At 50.6% G+C, this 20,357-nt stretch overlaps 1 protein-coding gene across 6 annotated transcripts in view; it reads right to left on the bottom strand.

Annotated features, from left to right (window-relative positions):
- Positions 1–662: 662 nt before the first annotated feature.
- Positions 663–20,357, bottom strand: part of Ppp1r16b (protein phosphatase 1, regulatory subunit 16B) — a 95,994-nt gene continuing 76,299 nt past the window's right edge. For 4 of the 6 annotated variants that reach the window (XM_008762383.4, XM_008762384.3, XM_039105844.2 and 1 more), the window contains exons 4-11: positions 18,016–18,161; positions 15,721–15,824; positions 13,821–13,945; positions 11,816–11,941; positions 11,197–11,272; positions 10,007–10,136; positions 9,749–9,917; positions 663–5,431 (exon numbers count right to left, since the gene is read on the bottom strand). In XM_008762383.4, the coding sequence (XP_008760605.1) occupies positions 4,922–5,431; positions 9,749–9,917; positions 10,007–10,136; positions 11,197–11,272; positions 11,816–11,941; positions 13,821–13,945; positions 15,721–15,824; positions 18,016–18,161 (1,386 nt within the window). In that variant the 3' untranslated portion in view covers positions 663–4,921. The remainder of the gene's footprint in view (positions 5,432–9,748; positions 9,918–10,006; positions 10,137–11,196; positions 11,273–11,815; positions 11,942–13,820; positions 13,946–15,720; positions 15,825–18,015; positions 18,162–20,357) is intronic. The other 2 variants (XM_017592039.3, NM_001191072.1) reach the window with 2 other exon arrangements.

Raw genomic sequence — 20,357 nt, 5'->3', positions numbered from 1 at the left:
TCTCTCCATCCCTTCCTGGTCCCATTCTACTCAGGGAAGTTCTTCAAGGCCGAAGGCAAGAGTTTTGCATGTGGTATCCAGTATGCAGAAGGCTACAAGAGAGCGAACTTCCTCTATAAAGACCAGGTCTTGCATGTAATAAGGACAGAGGTCGGGCCCTGGGGCTGCACAGCCACACAGTGTGTCTTTGCCTCTATTTCCCGGGTTAAAAGCGAGGCTACTCAGAGCCTTACCTAGGGTAGAGTATTGCTCTCCACTATAAGCTAAATGAAAAAGCCCAGAGAGGAACATGGGAAGGCCCAGAACAAGCCAGTGTGTTCTGAGTGGGGAGCAGAGGAGGGGGCATCCTGGTAACATATAAATATGGCACCGGTCAAACCGTAATCAAACTGCTGCTGTAGGATATCACAACTGACGGAAAAAAGCCTGACACTAACCACCGATCTTTCCTTGAATTCATAAGTTTTCACCACTGTCTCCCAATCTAGAAACTTCTTCAGTTCCACCTTGAATCCCCAAACCCCTCCCGCTTTGACCTCCTAGGAGAGCCTTCTTTCTGTGTGCGAGCATGTCTGCGAGCCTCCCCGGCTGGAGCTCTTGTGGAACTCAAGTCAATCCCAGGCAGAGGAGGGCACAGCAGTAACCACAGTCAGAGCAGCAGGTGTTATTAAAAGGAATTTAATAATCTTAATTAAAAATCCATAACAGCGAATTCCGTCACAGGCCTCGGCAGCTGGGAGTAACTCCAGAGGTACAGGCCCCTTGGTGATACGGTCAGACCCCACCTTGGAGGCACGAAGCTACTTCAATACAATATCAAAGATCCATGAGAATATTTTTTTTAAAAAAGTTTTAAATATATTAGACTCTTTTGATTGCCATTTTTACAGAAAGCTGCTGATACAGTATACAGAGTTTTTAACTTTTTTTTCACATAAAATACATTTTTTTTCTTAAGTGTTCTCTGTACATCAGTGGCTTCTGGTCTGGTGAATTATTGCGGAGGGCTGGGTGTCTGCAGACTTTTCCAGGGTGTGCAGAGCCAGGCCCCGCACAGTGGCATTAGAAGTGCCCATGAGAAGGAGGCCCTCTGGCTAACAAGGGAGAGGCCTTGGGCTTTCTAGAAAAAGAGTGGGTCACTTCAGTGGAGCTGTCCACCCTGGCCATTTGATCCTTGGCTTTTCTGTGCCCTGGGGAAGGGAGGCTATCACCAGGCCACAAATAGTGAAAGTTCAGACAGTCCTGACATCATATAAGGATGGCCCCTCTGGAAAACATCCCGGTATCCTGCTTTGGGAGAGCAGGTGGGAGACAACGCCAGGACCAGAGGGTAATGAACACTAAGAATCAAGAGTCTCACATTGTTACAAAGCTAGACTGTGTTAACCCAACCAAGGCCATATTTTATTTTTATTTATTTGGTTTTTTGAGACAGGGTTTCTCCGTGTAGCCCTGGCTGGCCTGGAACTCAGAAATACATCACATGCCTCTGCCTCCTTTGTGCTGGGATGAAAGGTGTGTGCCACTACACCTGGCTGGGGCCACACTCTGGCAACCTTTCCAAACATCTACAAGTTAATCAAACAGTGCAGTGAAGCTTCATTAATGCTGCATATTTGATAAAGAATTATATCCCCAAAGTCTTCAATAGACCTGGGTTTAGGATTCATTCCAATTCCCTGAGCTACTGGCCAGAAATTCACAATCTGGTGATAGCTACCAATTTCTAATAGTTTGGGGAGCATAGGGTGGGGGCAAGGAATGACAGCTCACAGGGAACTGCAGGGCACCTGGTTTGGAAATAGATGTCTCCAGTTTGCCAAGAATGGCTGCCAAGACACAGGTTCCTGGTAGGAGTGAGCCATCTGGTCAACCTTGCCAGGCTTCTCCTAGCCCTTGGATCCATACCTTCCAGGCAGAGAGGCTGACACACATGGAAATGGTTAATTTGAAGAGAAGTAGTTGTCCTCCCTCCCAACATCCACTGTTGGTGTAGGGGAGAAGACTGTACGATTCATGAGTAAAAAACGAGAACAGGACTGTAAATGCTAGGGATGTATTTGACAGCAAATTGCAGACTTCTGGTTCTTCCGGGCACTGACCTTAGACTGCTGTTATATTGTTCTCTATAGATGCTGGCCTGAAGGCTACCTCTGAAGGCTCTAGACGGACCAGTACAGTGTCTGCCTGGTACCTGAGATCTAGCCTCTGCACTTAGTGGCAAATGTTATCTAGGTGTAGCCATAGAGCTATGTCCCAGCTCAAGAGATTCACACTCTAAGAGCTGCAGGTGCTGCAGAGCATGGGGGCACTGGTCTGGGATGGAGGCACTCTGATTAGAATCATGGACGAGTCTAGGGATGCCCACGGTCTTCAACAAATCAAAGTCTTCGCTGCCCGGCTAGTCCATTATCTGCCAAAACGAATGTCTGGTGTGTCTCCACACCTCAATCACATGAGTGAATGGGTGGGTGGCCCTGGCTCACGCACTGGAGATTGTTCCTCACTGTGCCTCTCAATATTCCAAAGAGTCACAAAGTGCCCTGGGGACTTGGAGCCTAAACAGGGAACATTTGTTTATCCCTGGTGGAAACCGTGAACAAAAGCCCATGAATCCACACTGTCTGGTATTAGCTCCCGTGGAGGAGGCAGCTGAGTCTCCCACCCCTCAGGTAGAGAAGAATGGCCCAGGAGGCAGGAAGAAGTGCTGGCTATGGAGGAGAAATGGCCTGAACAGCTCAGAGAAGGCAATAAATACCTTTGTTCTCTGGCCCCTGCGCAAAGGGCTCAGAAACCCTGGGCAGCTGACTCCTAGGAGTACATGGCTGGCTGCCGGGCCGACTGGCCACCTTGTGGCTAAAGTCATCTCCAGAGGCATTTCAGTGTCTGTCAGAGCTAAAAGTCTAAAGCCACAGGTGTGTGTTTTTATCATCTCCTCTTTCAGCCATGGACTGCAGAGCCTAGCCGAGGCCCCAGGGATTCAATAAACTGTCTTTAGTCTCTTATGTTATATTATATTACATCACTGTGCCAGATCCCATCTGTCCTGAAGTTGGGGGGGGATGACCTAGTGTTGTGCACCTCCTTCTGCATCTAGTAGCCTCCAGGGTGCTCTTGGGCCCACACTACTCCTGGTTCTAATAAAGCCTCTGCCCAATTTAGTCAGGTCCCGCTTCATCTCTAGTCTACTGCGGTCCTAAGGCCACAGTGGAGACAGAGACCAACAAATGGCAGGCTGAACCACTAAGGGTGTGGCACTGGGAGGCCATAAAGACGTGGGCATCTGTCCCATACATCCGAGTGACATAGGGACTCTCTCAGGGCTCTAAGGAGGTAGTTTGAGGACAAATAAAAAGAGCACAGAGCAAGGAACAAATTCATAGCTTGCCTGTGATGCCAGAAGATTTCGGTGGAGCCAGTGTATGGAGCAGAATTTCACTGGGTTCATGGGAAAGTGTGGTCGTGACGTGGTGTGGGCTTCCTTCCCCAGCATCAGGAAGACAAGGGCAGCAAAGCTGTACAGCTTGGATGATAGCCAACTCCAGCCATGCTGTGCTCTCCTGAAGGCAGCACAGGACAGTGGCCATGGGCACCTCAGTTTGCAGCTTTGGGCATAACCACTCCAGGAAAAGCAGGCTGAGAGCCTTCAGACCTCCTGGTGGGAGCCGACGCTTGGCAAACACGTCTTACATAGCATTACAGAAAAGGCAAAGCTAGGAGGGACCTGGGCCTGAGCATTCACTCTGCAGACTCAACTGTGTAAGGTGGGAGGGTGGGGTGCAAGCAAGCCTCAACTGCTCCAGGTGATGGCTCAGGCTGAAGAAGGCAGGCTGAAATGGACCGGACCAGAACAGCATGAAAACCACAAAGACCAGCTAGGATGCTGTGTCATATCAACGTTAACCCTGGTGTTCTCAGCAGTGTGTGCACCTTTCCCTGGAAGACCTCCCCCCCTCCCCAGAAGCTCCTGATGAAATTCATTTCTCAAATACCAGACAATAAAACCCAACTGTGACACTGTCTTGGGAAAAGGCAAATTCGGTTACCTCCCACCCGGAATCTTACAGCCTCAAAGAAGGCTTTTACCAAACACAGTTTGGAAAATACCTGTGTGCTGTACCCTACCTAACTCCTACGCTTCCAAGGGAAGACCAAAACAAGATTTGGTTTCTTCTACGCATGAATGGCCTGACTTTCCAGCCTGACCCGTGAATAGTCCTCCACCTTCCTATTGACATGTGCATGAGAGCAGATCTCAGCAAGGCTATGGGGAGAAGGCCTGGACCCACAAACCTGATCCATATGGACTCCTGGCTTCTATGAATCCATAGGACTTCCTGTCTCTGCTAGGTGTGATAGTGTCCCAGCCTGGTATGACTTCAAAGCTGTGGGTCTCAACTGAGCAGGCCTCTCCCCAAGTGGAAGCCAGTTGGCAGTGGTGCCAAGACTGTCTTGAATTCATTCTTCTGGGGATAACCCACAAGTTCTCAGCCCCATCTGCATCCCAAGAGCTCAGGTGTAGCCTTCTCACACACTAAATTGATTCTCTGTGTGTGTGTGTGTGTGTGTGTGTGTGTGTGTGTGTGTGTGTGTGTGTGTGAAGGGGTGTTGTTATTCCTTGTCTAAGAAGCCTTTACCAAGCACAGAACTGAGATCCCAACCCCACCCTCCCTGGATCAGACTGCAGTGTGCGTCGGCCCACTATACTTCAGATGCAGGCATTGAGTGAGGCAAGGAAGCAGCACAGGAGGAAGTGGAGATGCTATGGGCAGCTGGGCATGAGGTAAGGTCAGCATTCCTCTGGAAAGCAGACCCCACCTCTCCTCGGCTGCCCCAACACCTCCCCAGCCAGGGCTGTCGAACTGGCTTTGGATTCTGGGGACCCCTCTCCGAGGCAGCTCTCTCGGCCAGTTTACAGACATTAGGAGATCCGGCAGCAGCCGTGAACTTTCTCCTCCATCTCCTCCATGGGGGCCTTGAACTTCAAGAGCGGGGGATCTCCGCTGGTGACCGTATAATACACCGAGGTCCCGTTGCTGCTGTAGGGGGAAGTTCTGCCTCCGATCAAGGGGGCCTTGCCTTCGCTGCTGCCCTCCCCCGACCTGGCCACACTGCTGCCCAGGTGGGTGCTTAAGAACGGGTGGCTGAGCAACTTGGCTGCGGCCCTCTGCCTCTTCAGCTCCAGGAGCGTCTGGGGGCTCTGCTCTTTGAAGCCGCTCCAGGGTGGGGGGACATCAGCCATGCCGGGGTTGCCATAGGCCATGCTGTAGTCAGGTATCTCGTGCATCTTCCATATGTCCCCGTTGGCCAGCGCATACTGGTAGGTGCTGACAGGAGCCCGGAGGCCATTCTCCACAGGCCCATCCAGTTCTCCCCGGGAGATCTTGGTAGAGAATTCTGAAAGCAGCACGGGCTTCTCCAGCCTGGGGTTCTGGGGGCAAGGGAAGACAGCATCAGTGTCAGTCCAGCAGAGGATCTGTACCCCGATACCTGCACCTCTGCTGAGGTCCTCAAGGGCCGACACCCGATCTCTTATCTGTTTCTCTACTTCCAGGAAGCTCTTTGGCATCGGGCTCTGGGTTCTGGTAGGGCAGACCGATGCCACTCCGCCCCTAGGTCTGAAGAGTGACTCTGGGCTTGGCTAATGAGCATAGTTTATTGCCACCATCTTGGAACGAGTTCATAGAAATGGAATCAGTGGGACTCAACTATGAAGCTTCAGGTAGAACAAATGGGAAGATGTTTCTGAAAGAACTACAATTAGTAAAGGTGTCGTAAGCTGGGTACTAAAGAAGTACAGGGCCAAAGGTGGTTTCTCTGCGTAAGAGAAGCTGACATCAAGGAAGGCCGGACACAGGGAGATTGACCTTATGGTGTATTCTGAACTCCTGGTTCCTACTGGGACCAGACCTTTTCAGTTACACGAACCAATTAATTCTCTCTCTCTCTCTCTCTCTCTCTCTCTCTCTCTCTCTCTCTTGCTCTCTCTCTCTCTCTCTCTCTCTCTCTCTCTCTCTGTGTGTGTGTGTAAATCAATTTTAGTTAGCCCACCTCCCTCCCCAGGCAATTGTAGCCCTTCCCTTTTATTTCCAGCATATCTCCACTTGACATAATGGAGTCTCACACCTAGGGATCCTATACACTTCGATAGCGCTTGGATAATAAGAGCTTGAAAGGTAGCTAACTCCAGAAACTATAAGCAAGAAATAGAAACGGCTGGTATTAGCAAAGATGTAACCCATTGGAAAGTCACCATGAACAAAGTCATGAGACATATAGTTTTTAAAAATCGGAAAATCGTCGATGACACGTATGACAAGAGAGAGAGAAAAATTTCCTAAATATAAAAGAATCAGTTTCCAGGGTTGTAGAGATAGCTTAGGCATGGTGGCCCAGACCTGTAATCCCAGGACTTAGAAGGCTAAGGCAAGAGGATTATGGGATCAAGGCTTGTGTTACAGAGCAAAGCCGTCTCTTAACACACGCACGCACGCGCACGCGTGCAGAGAAGGAGTATGGAAGGAGAGAGGGGATAAGGAGGCAGACAAACAGACAGGGAGAGGGAGGCAGACAAAGACAGAATATTTCACACACAAAACTGCTTCTGTGAATAGATTTTTCTTCCTTCTCAGCCTTTATCTTGCATTAGGTGTTAGAAGTCATTTGTTAAAAGTAATAGGAGGATGTGTAGGTTATACATAGACACTACCCCATTTTACACAGGAACTTGGGCATCTGAGAGTTTTGGTGTGTGAGGGAAGCTAGGTCTTGAAACCAAGCCCCCCAATGAATACTGAACAACTGTAGGTAAGGCCACTTTTAAAAGGCTATAGCTTAGACCATTTCAACTCCATGACCTGAAAAAGGAAAACTCAGCTCGCACACACACACACACACACACACACACACACACAAACACAGAGAGAGAGAGAGAGAGAGAGAGAGAGAGAGAGAGAGAGAGAGCTGCCCTCAGATTCTATTTTGTTGCCATTTTGCACTCGTGTGCTACATGGCGCCCGTCACCAATGGGCTCACGTGGGACCCTGGGGGTCGTCTGGGACAGTGAAAGCCGGTTGTGTGACACTATAACAGATGGTGCACACAGGGTGAAGTCTGCTGTGATGTGTCCATCAGCCCTGGCTCATGAGCGACAGCACGGGTAGCCTCTGTGTGATGCAAAGATGCAAATGGTTATGAAACAGAACCTGAGGGCAATTTCCCACCTATTTAATTGTGTGTGTGTGTGTGTGTGTGTGTGTGTGTGTGTGTGTGCACGCATTGAGACCAGAGGTCAGTCAGTCAGTCTCTCTGTCTTTCCCTGTGTGTACATGTTTTGAGACCAGAGATATATATATGTGTGTGTGTGTGTGTGTGTGTGTGTGTGTGTGTGTGTGTGTGTGTGTGTGTTGAGACCAGAGGTCTCTCCCCTGAACATGAAACTCACCAATTCAGCTATACTGACTGACCAGAAAGCCCCAGGGCTTCTCCTGTCTCCGTCTCCCAGGCACTAGAATTATAGACGTGTATATCATTGAGTCTGACTTCTTCCTTTCTTTTTTTGAGACAGGGTCTCGCCATGAAGCTCTGGCTATCCTGTAACTCGCTCTGTAGACCAGGCTAGCCTTGAACTCACAGAGATCCACCTGCCTGTACCTTCCTAGATCTGGGATCAAAGGCATGCAGCATCACTCCTGGTTGGCTCTTTTTCTCCAATGTGTGTGTTGGTCTCCACATTCATGTCTTCGAGTTTGCATGGCAAACACTTTACATCTCCTGAAGCACTGCACTTATTTTTCTATAGACATAAAACTGCTTCAAAGCTCAAGGTCTATTACTGAGAGAGGAAAGGACATACTCAATGTCTGAGTCCAGTGATGTTCTTAGCAACTGTCACTAAATCAGGATAAGGGCATTTTCCCTGTTGCTCTTGGGGAAGTCAATGCTTTATGAGTTCAAGATTCAGCCTCACCCCTAATTCATCACCACAGCCAGGGAAGAAGTTCCTGGCTGGAGGCAGAACAGATCTCAATCCTAGAGGTGCTGAAGACCTCTCTGGACCACAGTAGCCCAACTGTGAAGTTCAAGGAGCCGCTAAAACCTTGGGCAAGTTCCCAGTCCATCCCTGTGGACTGGGATGAGCTTATACAGATAAGTGTGTAGAGGGACTGGTACTGAGCACTGAATCAACCTAATTAAGGCCGATGACAAAAAGAAACTAGGGGGATGGGCAAGCCTGTGCAAACTGATCCAGTTGGGAGGCCCTGCGGAGTGGCTGGTTGTAGTTATGCAGTTGTGCTGTGGTTAGAGACTATGAAACAGAATCAGCGCAAGGATGTCACTGGAGGGTGCTTCATGTGCAAGCAATGAACAATTAACTGACTCAAAAAAAATTATGGGGGCTGGGGATTTAGCTCAGTGGTAGAGCGCTTACCTAGGAAGCGCAAGGCCCTGGGTTCGGTCCCCAGCTCCGAAAAAAAGAACCAAAAAAAATTATGAGATTATATTAGATTGGGATGGGCCCTGATCTGATGACTGGGGACTGTATAAGAAAACGGGAGGCCAGAAAGATAGCTTGGTGGGTACAGGCCTGACACATAAGAGTTAAGACCTGATACTGGACTCCAAGCATCTACTAAAAAGGGGCGTGTGACCATTTGTGCCTGCAACCGTCACACAGAGTGGGCAGAGGCTAGGGGACCGCTGGAGCTCACCGGTCAGCCAATCTAGGTCATCAGTGAGCAGCAAGTTCAGAGTGAGACCCAGTCCCAAACGGAATGGGGAAGAGTGACTGAAGACTGAACAATATACCAGACATTGACCTGTGGCCTCCACAGGCGTGAGCACTCATGTGTAAATGCACACACCTGTAATACACTACACACCTGTCAATATACTACACACACACACACACACACACACACACACACAAATATGCCTTAAATGAAAACAAAGGTGCATGAGCATGCACGCATGCGTGCACACACACACATGCACACATGCACATGCGCATACACACGCACGCACACACAGATGCACACACACATGTGTGCACACAGAAGAAGGTTTGTGAAGACAAAGACAGAAATTAAAGCCACGCAAGAGGTGAAGGGACACCCAAGCCACCAGAAGCTGGAAGAGGGAGTTGAAACAGACTTCCCATTCTGAAGCACCAAAAGGAACCAACCCTGTCAGCATCTTTGTTTTAGACTTCAGACCCATGAGTGTCCACCATTTTAAGACCCCAGCTTGACCTTCTTCACAGCTGAAGAAAATCACACCATCTTCTGAAAGCACCCAGAGCCTGGGGCCCCTGGCTGCTACCAGAGTTCTCGGAGACTGTCTCAGAGCCCTCCCATGTTTTTCAGAATACCTCCTTTGATTAGATGGCATTTTGAGAAACACCATTCTCAAACTTTACATCCCAGCAAAAGAAGGTTTCAGCCCTTAGCTCCTAGAGGAACTGTTCTGCCAAGTCTCTCTGCTAGAAGACAGCCAGGCCCAGGGCAGTCTCTCTGTCACTGCCACTTACAAGGCCATCGCATGTGAAAATGTGTCAGTTCTAACTAATGCACCCAAGGGTCACTTTCTGAACAATAGCCACCACCATTAGACAGGAACCGGCTGCTTAAGGGTACTATCTAGCTATTTCCTTTCAGATGCTTCCCAGATGAGGACGTAGGACCAAACTGGGCCCTATTCTCTTCCCAAGGCAGTGGCCAACACTGAGGCAGGGCAGGAGGTCCCTCACCGGGTCCTTGTTCTCCTGGTCTGTCCTGGTCTCCCTGATGTCTCCGTTGTAGGTGGAAGTACGCTGTTCCTCAGCTGCACTCCGCTGCTGCCACAAGATGGCCTCTCCTTCATATTCTTTCCGGTATAGGTTGGTTCTGTCTGACAGGCTGGCTCGACGCACCACCTTCCTGAGGAGGATAGAGGAGGTGCTGGGAAGCTGTGTCCAGGAGCCACAGGTGGGCACACGCAGGGGTCCCTGGCTGCCTGTACCACTCACCCACGGCTGCCTGCACTGGATGTCCTCCGGCTCAGGGATGACTTGTGTCTCAGCTGGGACTTCATGATTACATCATGCTTGTGTTTAAGCTCCAACAGCAGGACTTTGAATTCCTCCTCCTCACACAAGTCTAAAGGAGTACAAGAATCAGTTGCAGAAGGCAGGGTAGGGGCTCTGAACCACAGGGGCCACCAATGCACACCCACTAGAAGCTCTGTGAACCTCTGGGGCACAGAGGGGGTGAAGAAAGCAACCCCTGCTTATTTCCTTTGAAGAATGGGAGAATGGGAGACTTGGGCTCCCAACTCCGGATATTCCCAGACTGAGGGGCTCGGCTGGCAGGTTTTGTCAACTTGATGCAAACCCAGGCGCATCTGGGAAGGGGGAATCTCAGTTGAAGGACTGTCTCTATCAGAGCGCCCTTGGAGTGAATCTGTGGGGGCATTTTCTTGATTAATGGTTGACCTGGGAGGGGCCAGCCTGCTGCGGCTCACGCCACCCTTGGACAATTAGGCCCAGGTTCTATAACAAAGCTGAGGGAACAAGCCATAGGAGCAAGCCAGTAAGCAGACTCCTCCATGGCTTCTCTAGCAGCTCCTGCCTTGAGTTTCCTCAGTGATGAATTGTGATGAGGACATGGAAGCCAAACAAACCCTTTCCTTCCCACGTTGCTTTTGGTCAGTGTTTACCACAGCAACAGAAAAGCTGACTAGGACACATACCCTTGATAGTCTCTGGGACAGTCAGCAAGTCTGTCTGATATGAGCGTTGAGAGAAAGAAGCCGATCCCTCAAGCAGGAAAAGAAGTAATGTGGAGAAATCCCCATTGACTGGTAGGGTTCACCAGTCAATCCACTGACTCCTTCTATCCTTCTGTCCATCTATGGGCTAACCTGGTTATTTGTCCATAGGCTCATCCCCAGCCTGTCCATCTACTAATGTATCCACCAACCTACACATCCATCATTGGATATCCATCATTGTATACAACATCACATTTCCTGTCTACCCTATGCATCCATCCATCCATCCGTCGGTCCATTCATCTGTCCATCCGTCCATCCGTCCATCCGTCCATCCATCCATCTGTCTATCTAGATATCATCTATGCAGCCACATGTTCAACCATATGTCTACTCACCATCAAAAGGCTGGTGAGTATATTCGTACAAAGTATTAAGCTGTCTTACCTATTGGCATCTCATCCATGGATGTCCTGGCACTGAGACTAGCTCCATGGGACACCAAGAGCTCTGCCATTGGCATCTGTAACACAGGAAGGAGTTCATGTTTCCCATATCCAAGAATCAGGAAGCTTCAGAGTTGGAGAGAGTACCCAAGACCTCTTTGAATATGACCCCAAAAATGGTGAAGGAAAGGTGACTCCCAGGGAAGGCCCTGGACCCTGGGGCCATAAGAGAGCCTTGTCAGAAGTGATGGGTTTGGCACCTCCTCCAAGCATGCCTGGGTTACCACAAGGAGGAGAAGCAGCAGGAGGAGTCAGTTGTAATTCCACAGCTGCCGGGTGTGTATGGGTGGCTAGACAGACTGAAGTCACATCTGGGAAACACTCTAGAGAAATCATGCAAAGCAGAAATCAAGGGAGTTTTCTACCAGACAGATTTGATTCTCATCCTGTTAGAATGCAATTGGCCAATGTGTCTGCAACCCCTTCCCCCAAGCCCTCTCATCTCCCACATATTCACTGTAGCCAATGGCTTAGTGGGTCCTAGCTCTCTTGCACCAACTGCCAGCCAAAAGGACTCGGTATCAGCAGTTTTACTACTCGCTACAGGAGGTGGGAAGTACCTGTCCCCAGAAGGCTGCTGCATGCAGAGGCTCCCAGCCATCCCAATCCTTGACGTCCACACGCACTCCGTGGTCCAGGAGGAGCTCGGCTGCCCGCAGGTATCCATTGGCTCCAGCTATGTGTAGCTGGAAGGGAGAAAAGAAGTTGATATCCCTAAGAGGGCTGACTCCACATTTAGAGACAGAGTGTCTTTTCTCACACCAAGCCCCAGGGCATCCTTGGGACCAAAGAATAGGACAGAATGAGGTAGCAACACCACCCAGGAAGGTTGCACCAGATTGCTATGTGTGAAATAAAGAAGTAGAAGGGTGAAGAGAGACAGGCTCCTCACCTAACCCCAAAGAAGACGTCTCAGGGGTCCAGAATGGTCATTTGAAAATATACCTACCTATTCTTTGACATATCTTTCTCTTAAATGTAGGATCTGATTGCTCTGCCTTTGAATGTACACCGGATTGAGTGACTCACTTCTAACCAAGAGGATATTACAAAGTGGTGACAGTATATGACTTCTGAGGCTGGGGCGTGAAAGGCATAAGCTGCTTCTACCTTATGATCTCTTCGATTCATCTGGGAGAGGGAAACTATTTGAGAGAGCCGCGCCGAGAGGAAGGTTGTACAGAGGCAGGTTGCAGAGAAAGAACAAGCTAGACATGGTTGAAGACAGAGAAAGCCAGAGAAGGAGCCAGAAGGTTTGAAGTGATTGCCAGAGTTAGTTTGAGGCCAAACAGAGCAAAAAGGCTGAGAGAGAAGCCAGATTGAATCAGTCAGCTTGGAGCTAGAACAGCTGAGTTGAACCAGGCAGCCAAAGTCCGGTATCAACTAGGAAGGGGTGAGCTTATTCAGCAGCAAGTCTCAGAGGCTGAGAACATTCTAGGTCTAGATAAGATTGTATGGAGGCTAGAAGCTTCCAGGACTAGGCCCAGATTAGCAGGCCAAGGCAGTAAGCCTTGGAGACAACAATTACTTCAAGTGAATAAAAGAAACTTTTGCATTCCAGTTTACTAGAAAGATATAGTACCTGTCTGGTCATTGTAAAGTCAGCAGCATTTACTATGAATTCCTGACCCGTTCTTCAGTGCTGAGCTCAGTAGGAGACCTGAGCAGGGACTTTGCTAACAGCAGTGGGCAGGAAGCAAGAGCTTAGAGCTCAGAGGTAAGTGAGAGAAGCTCCATCAACAAATCTGAGGCTCCAAGTTAGCTCCAAGTGCACTGAGGTTAGCCTGATAGTGCCGAGCCCTGTCTACTGAACTGGAGCCCCTGGGCTCCCAGATGCCCATGACCTGCCTAAGCCTAGGACAGTGACCAGACCTTGAAGTGGGGATCTCCATACCCCTGTTCAGTTTTCTGCTTAGAGACCCTCCCTGATTCTGAGATTCCACTGTTGAGGCTCTGGAGGAAAAGGCAAGCTTTCCTCGAACTGCTGACAATAAGAGCTGGTTTATAAGAATTGATGGAGCTAACTAGCTGGCTCTGAGAAAGAGAAGGAAGGCTCTGTCGTTTTAAATCTCAAAGGATTAGTGAACCCTGTGGCCCAGAGGAGGTTCTTCTGTGTGTTGACAGGATGGACTGACTGACGGATGGATACATGGGCAGACAGATGGATAGAGTGATGGGGTGATGGGTAGAATCTGTTACAGTGACCTCAGGAAAAGGTGAATGAGAAGGGCCGAGGTTTTCGAGGGCACAAGAGGCAAGGGATGGTTGATACAAAGGAAGACTGTGTCAATGAGTGGGCAGTCCTTGAGGAGAGGATAAGCGTTGCCGTGGAGACGACACAGGTGGACATCAGAGCCAAGCCACAGAGCTCCTGATGCCCAGCCCCAGGTGAGAGGGCTGGACCCTAAACCTTCTATATTCCAGGAGCAGCAAGGAGTCTGGAGGAGGCCCAAGGTCTGAAGTGTATAGGATCTCACCTTACCAGGAACCAGACCCAATTCAGTCCTAGCTGGTCTTGTTTCTGGTTCTTGCCCCCAACCCACACCACCTGACCGGGCTCCTCACCAGTGTGGCACCCTGGCCATCTATCCAGTCGAGATCCTGGCCGGCTGCTATCATGCAGTGGATGTCCGAAATCATCTTCTGCTCAGGAGCTGCTCGCATCTCATTGATTTTCTCCTGGGTGATGCCTGCATGAAGGCGAGAGGTTATTCAACAGTGCCGCATCTGGGGCCCAAGCAGAAAGGAAAGGGTACACAGGGAAGGCTCAGCTCCTGCTCCCCAGAGTCTGACAGTCCCCAGTGCACAAATACGCCCAAGATCTTTGTCCCTAGGTATGTTGAACATGAACACCATGGGTTAACTCACAGGACAAGGCCCATTCCTTCCTGGCACCTAGTAGGCCTCTTATTAATGTCAGTCACTTCATGCCTGCTGTTCTACCTGCTAGGTTGGAGCACCAGCCCGCTCACTTTGTGCTGCCCCAGTTGCTGCTCTGTCTCATTCTTTAGGTGCTGGTCTATGTTGCCTCCCCAGATGGTGCCCGCTGGCCGCCCTTTTTGACGAGGGTCTGTTGGTTTCCTTTCTCTCATATACGCACTGTGTTCAGCATTCAGAGAATGCATTCTTTTCCTAAAAATGACTGAATCAGTGAAGATACTAATTTCAAATGGAGACTTGGAGGAGAGCTAGAAGGACCCGGAAAGACTTTTGCCTTTTATTTTCTGAGACGGGGTCTCACTCTGTAGCCCAGGCTGGCCTCAGACTTATGACAATTCTCCTGCCTCATCCTCCTGTTTGCTAGAATTATAACCAGGAGCCATGAAAGCCCCCAGAGCGACCTGTGATAGCCCAAATCTCTGGCTAACGAAAGTGTGCCTGTTACTGGTAGCTCTTGCCTTAAGCAGAGACTACGATGGACTACAATGACCCATTAAAAGCAACAACAACAAAGATAAACCACAGGGTCAAGTTCCCTTTGGGTAGAGTTTGGGGGCAATCTGTAAATTTGAAGGGAGTGAAATCTGTGGCGTGCCGATTTTGACGAACCTTGACATAAGTTAGCATTTCGTACCATCAGAACAATCAGCAGGCCCATGAGCCCAGCAGAAACTCGGGGTAATTTCATACCATATCATCCAACCCTTGAAAAAACACCAATGGCTTCTATGTAGCACATTTCAAAGTATTTTGGTAGCTATGCTGAAAGATGACTGGATCGACTTCCTTTAGACACTAATGGCTTTATAACTCCATTGCGGAAACGCCACAGTTTCACCAGATAGGCACAAAAGTTCAAACCTCTGTACAGGAAATGAACGGGGGACTGCAGGTGCCAGGGGGTAAGCTGATAGTGACCACGGAGGTCTAGGGAGAACGGTGAGAAGAGGGCCAGGCAGGACCTCGGGCCACAGCTACAGGTCTGGATTTAAGACCTTTTGTACGAGAGGGCACTTCTCGGGCATGCACGTAGGGATCTGGGACTGTCAGGTATCACTGTTACACGTACTTCCCTCTAACACTCCGTGTGAGCCAAGAACAGCCCACATCTTGTTTATCAGGGCCCCTGGCAGCCAGCTTGGTGCCTGGCACTGAGTAGCACCCCCTAAATGTTCTTGACTTCTCCCCATGTTCCCAAACGGGGATGCGTCTTTATGGCGAGTGTTGACTGAATTGATTGTCACAGCTGACAAATAGGAGAGGAGGCCAGCTGAGGCCGCCCGCGTGTGTGGGTGACAGGGAGAACAATATCTCCCTCTGCGCAGTGTGTGTTCCAAGGCCCTTTCATGTCCCCATCTTTTAACCATACAGATGACAATAATAACAAGGACCTGTCCCAGTTACTGGGAGCTGAGCACGAGGCTGGCAGGCACAGAGCCAGCTAACGGGCTGCTCCCCTCCATTGAAACCACGTTCGCTGCAGTACCTCACTGTGCCCATGGTATAACATACTGCTGTCCCTTGCCTTGGTACGCCATGCAGGTCTCGATGACATCCAGGGTGGGTTCATCCTCGCAGAGGTCATAGGGCATGTTCCCATCAGAGTTGACAGCAAGCAAGTCAGCCCCACTGTAGAGGAAGGGTCAGAGTGAGAGCTGGGAAGGGGTGTCTGGGTTGGCCCGGCTGCTTCTGTCATGTGGCTTCATCCATAGCCCTGATACACTCCCCAGCAACCATGACCCCACCGGATGTATCCCCGCTTAGTGATGCCCTTTCCCTTCCCACCACATATCCTAGGAATGCAGTGTTTCCGAATCCCAGGGTCCCAGCAGGAAAGGACCAAGGTCTCAGATGAGCTCTGTCAGCAGAGTGGCACTTCCAGGCACATGGCAAAGCCCTCCTTGGTAACAATAATAGAAATGATATAAAACAGGACCTCTCACCTGCTTCCTCCTGAAACCAGGGTAGATATGAGTCCCTTGCACACATTATTATAAGGAGTCTCCCCGAGGGGAGCCTCTGTGTGGCTCACCTCACTCTAGAGGAGCCAATGGCTCAGAAAGGTTCGATCACACGTCTCGGGCCACCCAGCTTGAGTATGATAGGGTCAAGATGCAAACCCAGGTCTCTCCCGAGTCAGCCATGTTCTATGCCAATATATGCATATATAGTATATGCATATATCTCCTCTTTGAATCCCTTACCCAAAATGCTGACCAAGACACAGGCAGCACAGAGTCCAGGGCGCCCTGGAAGAGCTGCCCCTTCAGGCCAATGGCACCCGTGGTGGGTAATCTGACATGACCTAGAGTCCGCCTGGGAAGAGTCTCAGGGAAGCATGGTCTAGGTCAGGTCAGGCTGCAGACCGGTCTATGGAGGATTGTCTTGATAGCTTGAAGACATTAGAAGACTCAGCCTGAAGCTAAGCGGCATGGCTGCTGGGTTTTGGGCCCTGCCCCATGTAGGAGTAGGGAATGCTAACTGAGAGTGCTGGCTTGTGTACAAGTTGAGAGCTCTAAGAGAGCTAAGCAATCCATGTAGCCGTTCCTCTCTGCCCCTGAGCGTTGGGACTAGCTGCTTTAAGTTCCGGCCTTGGTTTCTCACAGTGCAGGACTGTAACCTGGACCTGTAGGCCACCGCATAGATCCTTTCTCCCCTAAGTTGTGTTCTGTCGGACTATCCGAGCAACAGAGATGAGGGCGGTACCCAGGTGTGGCCGGGGGCACTCTATGGCAGAAATCCCTGGGTAGCCATGAACACTGCATACAGCTCCGTGGATTTTCTGAAAGAACCCGGGAGGCCGGGAACCTGTATTTTACCCTCGTGCCCCGGGTGGTTCCAATACAGACCAGCAGGAAAGCACATGAAGCTGCCATATCCCCTGACCTCAGGGACCCCCTGGCAGGCATCTGATGGGTCTCTGATACTCTGCCAGGACCTGTTCAAGTGGCCACCTGCTCTCGATCCCTCGTCCCTGAACTCAGATGCTGTCATTCTCTAGGACCCCACCCACTGGCCTTGCCTTCCTAGCCCATGTGCCTAGTGCCTGGCACAGGACCTGTTGTTCTGGATGTAAAATGGGGAGCCAGGAAGACAGCAGAAAAACCCCCTTTAAGAATTAAAAGTGGTTATCACAGAGTCCACCAATACCACATCTGGGTATATTCCAAATGAATGGGAAGCAGAGTCCTGTGCACAGCACCACTGTGTGCCAAAGGGTCACAGCAACCAGCATCCATCAATGGACAAATGGATACACAGCCTGTCTCTGAGCCCTCTACAACATGGACGAACCTCAAGGACACTGCGCTAAGTAAGACAATCCAGCCACACAAACGATACGGGCATTGCTTGTACTTAAGTGAGCTGCTGGAGCTGAGAGAGAACAGTAGTCTGTGGGTGAGGGCAGGGTGGGCATAGGCGGGGATGGGAAGAGTCTGGTCTGGTGGTGACAGTACACACAACAAGGGGGACAGCATGGGCCGTCCCCCCGAAAATGGCCAGAGGTGTACAGGGTATGCCACTGGCCTTGCAGCACAGAAACTTTACAAAGAGGGAAAGTTGTAAATGGAAGAGGCAGCATAGAAAAGACGGAGAAGTCAGGAGTGATGGAGAGAAAGAGAAAACAGCAAAGATACAGAGGTAGAGAAAGAAGGGGATTTGGGGGGAGGGAGACAGAGCCAAGAAAAGTGATGGTCAGGGAGGAGATTGAGGGGGATTGGAAGAGCAGGAAGTGGGGGAAGGAGGAGGACTGATGCACATGGAAGATGCCGCTGTGGGCGGGGCACACAGGCTGCCCCAGGGAGGGGTGGGCACGTACTACTGAACGAGGATCTTCACTAGGTTGATGTGGCCGCAGGTGGCTGCAGCGTGCAAGGGTGTCCACAACTCGTTGTCCTTGGCGTTCACGTTTGCACCATGGGAGAGCAACAGTTTCACAATCTCTTCGAAGTTGTCAATGCAGCACTGGAAGGGGACACAGGGGACGCAGAATGAGGTCAGGCATGGCCTATGCCCTGGTGGGGACACATCTCACACGCTCCCCACAAGAGATCCCGAGAAGGACGCTGGAGACGGAGCCCGAGTTGGAGTCCAGCTCTGTTGGTTCCGTGTTGTAAGTTCTGCTCATGACTTCGGGTGAGGCGCCTTACCTCTTAGAGAAGTTAATAAACGAGAAAGGTAAAAATAGACTCAGCAAATGGCCTGGTCAGCAATAAAGTGTTCTTAGGAGTGTTCGTGGGGCTGCATGCAATTTGAATGAGCTTTTAGAACCCCAGAGAGCTTCTCTAGGTGACATTTTAAGGGGACTCTTAACTCACCCATCAGCTCAAGCAGGACTGCCCGGGCGTGTTTGGGGAATCAGCCCACTCCCACACCCTCCTTTGGGGTGGAGGCCTCCAAGGTATGACCCTGCATCCCTGTCTGGACTTTTAGGAATTTCAGATCTGGGAATGCAATCTTACAGAGGTTCCCAAGTGACTGAGGACGCATCCCAGCAGGTTCTGGGGGCTCGGGCACGGCACTTCACAGAGAGAGTCTGTTTGTACTCATACCTGGATGGAGCTGTGGGCATAGGTGGATGAGCCCCAGTGAGGTGGGAGGGTCTGATCCTGCAGCTCCCCCAAGAGAATACAGGTTCCAGGGACAGGGAGTGATAGGCTCACCAAGGGACACAGCCTCATCCACGGAGAACAGAGGTGGGGACAGAGGATGGGTCAGTGGCCACTCTGAAGGTGTATCATGAGATGTGAGCTCACTCCTGCTGTCTAGGCCAGCCAGGTTTGGGTCTCAGGGCAACAGGAGATATGAAGGAGAGTGGGGGGCGGGGTTCATCCTTGTGCACGGCCACATGGAGAGGGACAGAGAGGCTATGTTGAAGTCACCTAGTTAACCTGGTCAACATAAGTAACATATATATGGGGAGAAGAGTAGGAAGCCAGGGGTACCTGTATAAGCTCACTGACCCCAGGTGGGTGTGGGGTGGGACACTACCACAGCCCCAAGCATATCCCCAGCCAGCCAGGACTCTGCACCAGAACACACAGGAAAGGAGCAGCCGCGTGCACAGATGGTGCTACAGAGCCAGTTCTTTCTACCAGCTGGTCTAGCATGGCTAGGTCTGAAAGTACTCTTCTGGACAGACAGGGAAAGATCAGCCCTTTAGGGCTGGCTTGTGTTGTCTCAAGGGACAGGAGAACCATGTAGTAGCATAAGATAACCAGTAGAGGGAGACACAGGCACTGGAGCCAGGCATCGGTAGCAATGAAGTCCCCTGTGCCAAGGAGACAGGACCAGAGATTGCATACCCAGAGCCAAAGTCTTGTGGGAGTGATCCCAGGGCTGGTGCAGGGGTGTCTATGAGGATGAGTGGTATGTGTGTGGGGGGGGGGGGTAGGCCCTGCAGTCACCATGGAACCACAGTGCGGAATGGCACTTGCAGTAGGCTGACTTCTCCTGCCTCTTCACTTCCCGCATCCAATAGAGAGCCTGCCGAGTGTTTGCTCCCAAGTATCTGTCTGCATCCCTGCTGCTCAGCGGGCGTGCACTGCATCATCTCTACCTCCGGATGCCCTCTGCTTTACTGCATCCAGCCTTGCAGCGTGGCCTCTGCAAATCTCAGACGGTTCCCCTTGTCCAAGAGAAGCAGACCTGAACTGTGTGGCTAGCCTTCAGAGGCTCTGCAGGTGTCCCAGCATTCCCTGTTGTGTGTGACAATGCACAGCTGGGAGGTCCCAGCCTGCCACTTCATTGTCAATAGTAGATATTTTTGGAAGACCTAGGAGAGCCAGGCGCTAGGCAGTGCTTTGTCCATTCACTGCAGCATTTAACCCTCGAAACAAGCCTGGGGGAGCCTCTCCTCCCCGCTGGCCCAAAGGAACACAAAGTCACACACATATCGAGAAATAGATTCATTCGAGATTACATTGTCAGCATCCAACACTCAGGACTAGGGAGGTGGAGTAGTAGTAGGATCATAATTCAAGGCTAGCCTGTACTACAGGGCAAGATCCTACAAAAGTTAATCAAATGATCACACACACACATACACACTCACACACACATACACACTCACACACACATACACACTCACACACATACACACTCACACACATACACACTCACACACATACACACTCACACACATACACACTCACACACATA

This window comes from Rattus norvegicus, chromosome 3 (assembly GCF_036323735.1).
Source record: "Rattus norvegicus strain BN/NHsdMcwi chromosome 3, GRCr8, whole genome shotgun sequence".
Lineage (NCBI taxonomy): Eukaryota > Metazoa > Chordata > Mammalia > Rodentia > Muridae > Rattus > Rattus norvegicus.
This window is presented reverse-complemented; position numbering and strand designations above follow the sequence as displayed.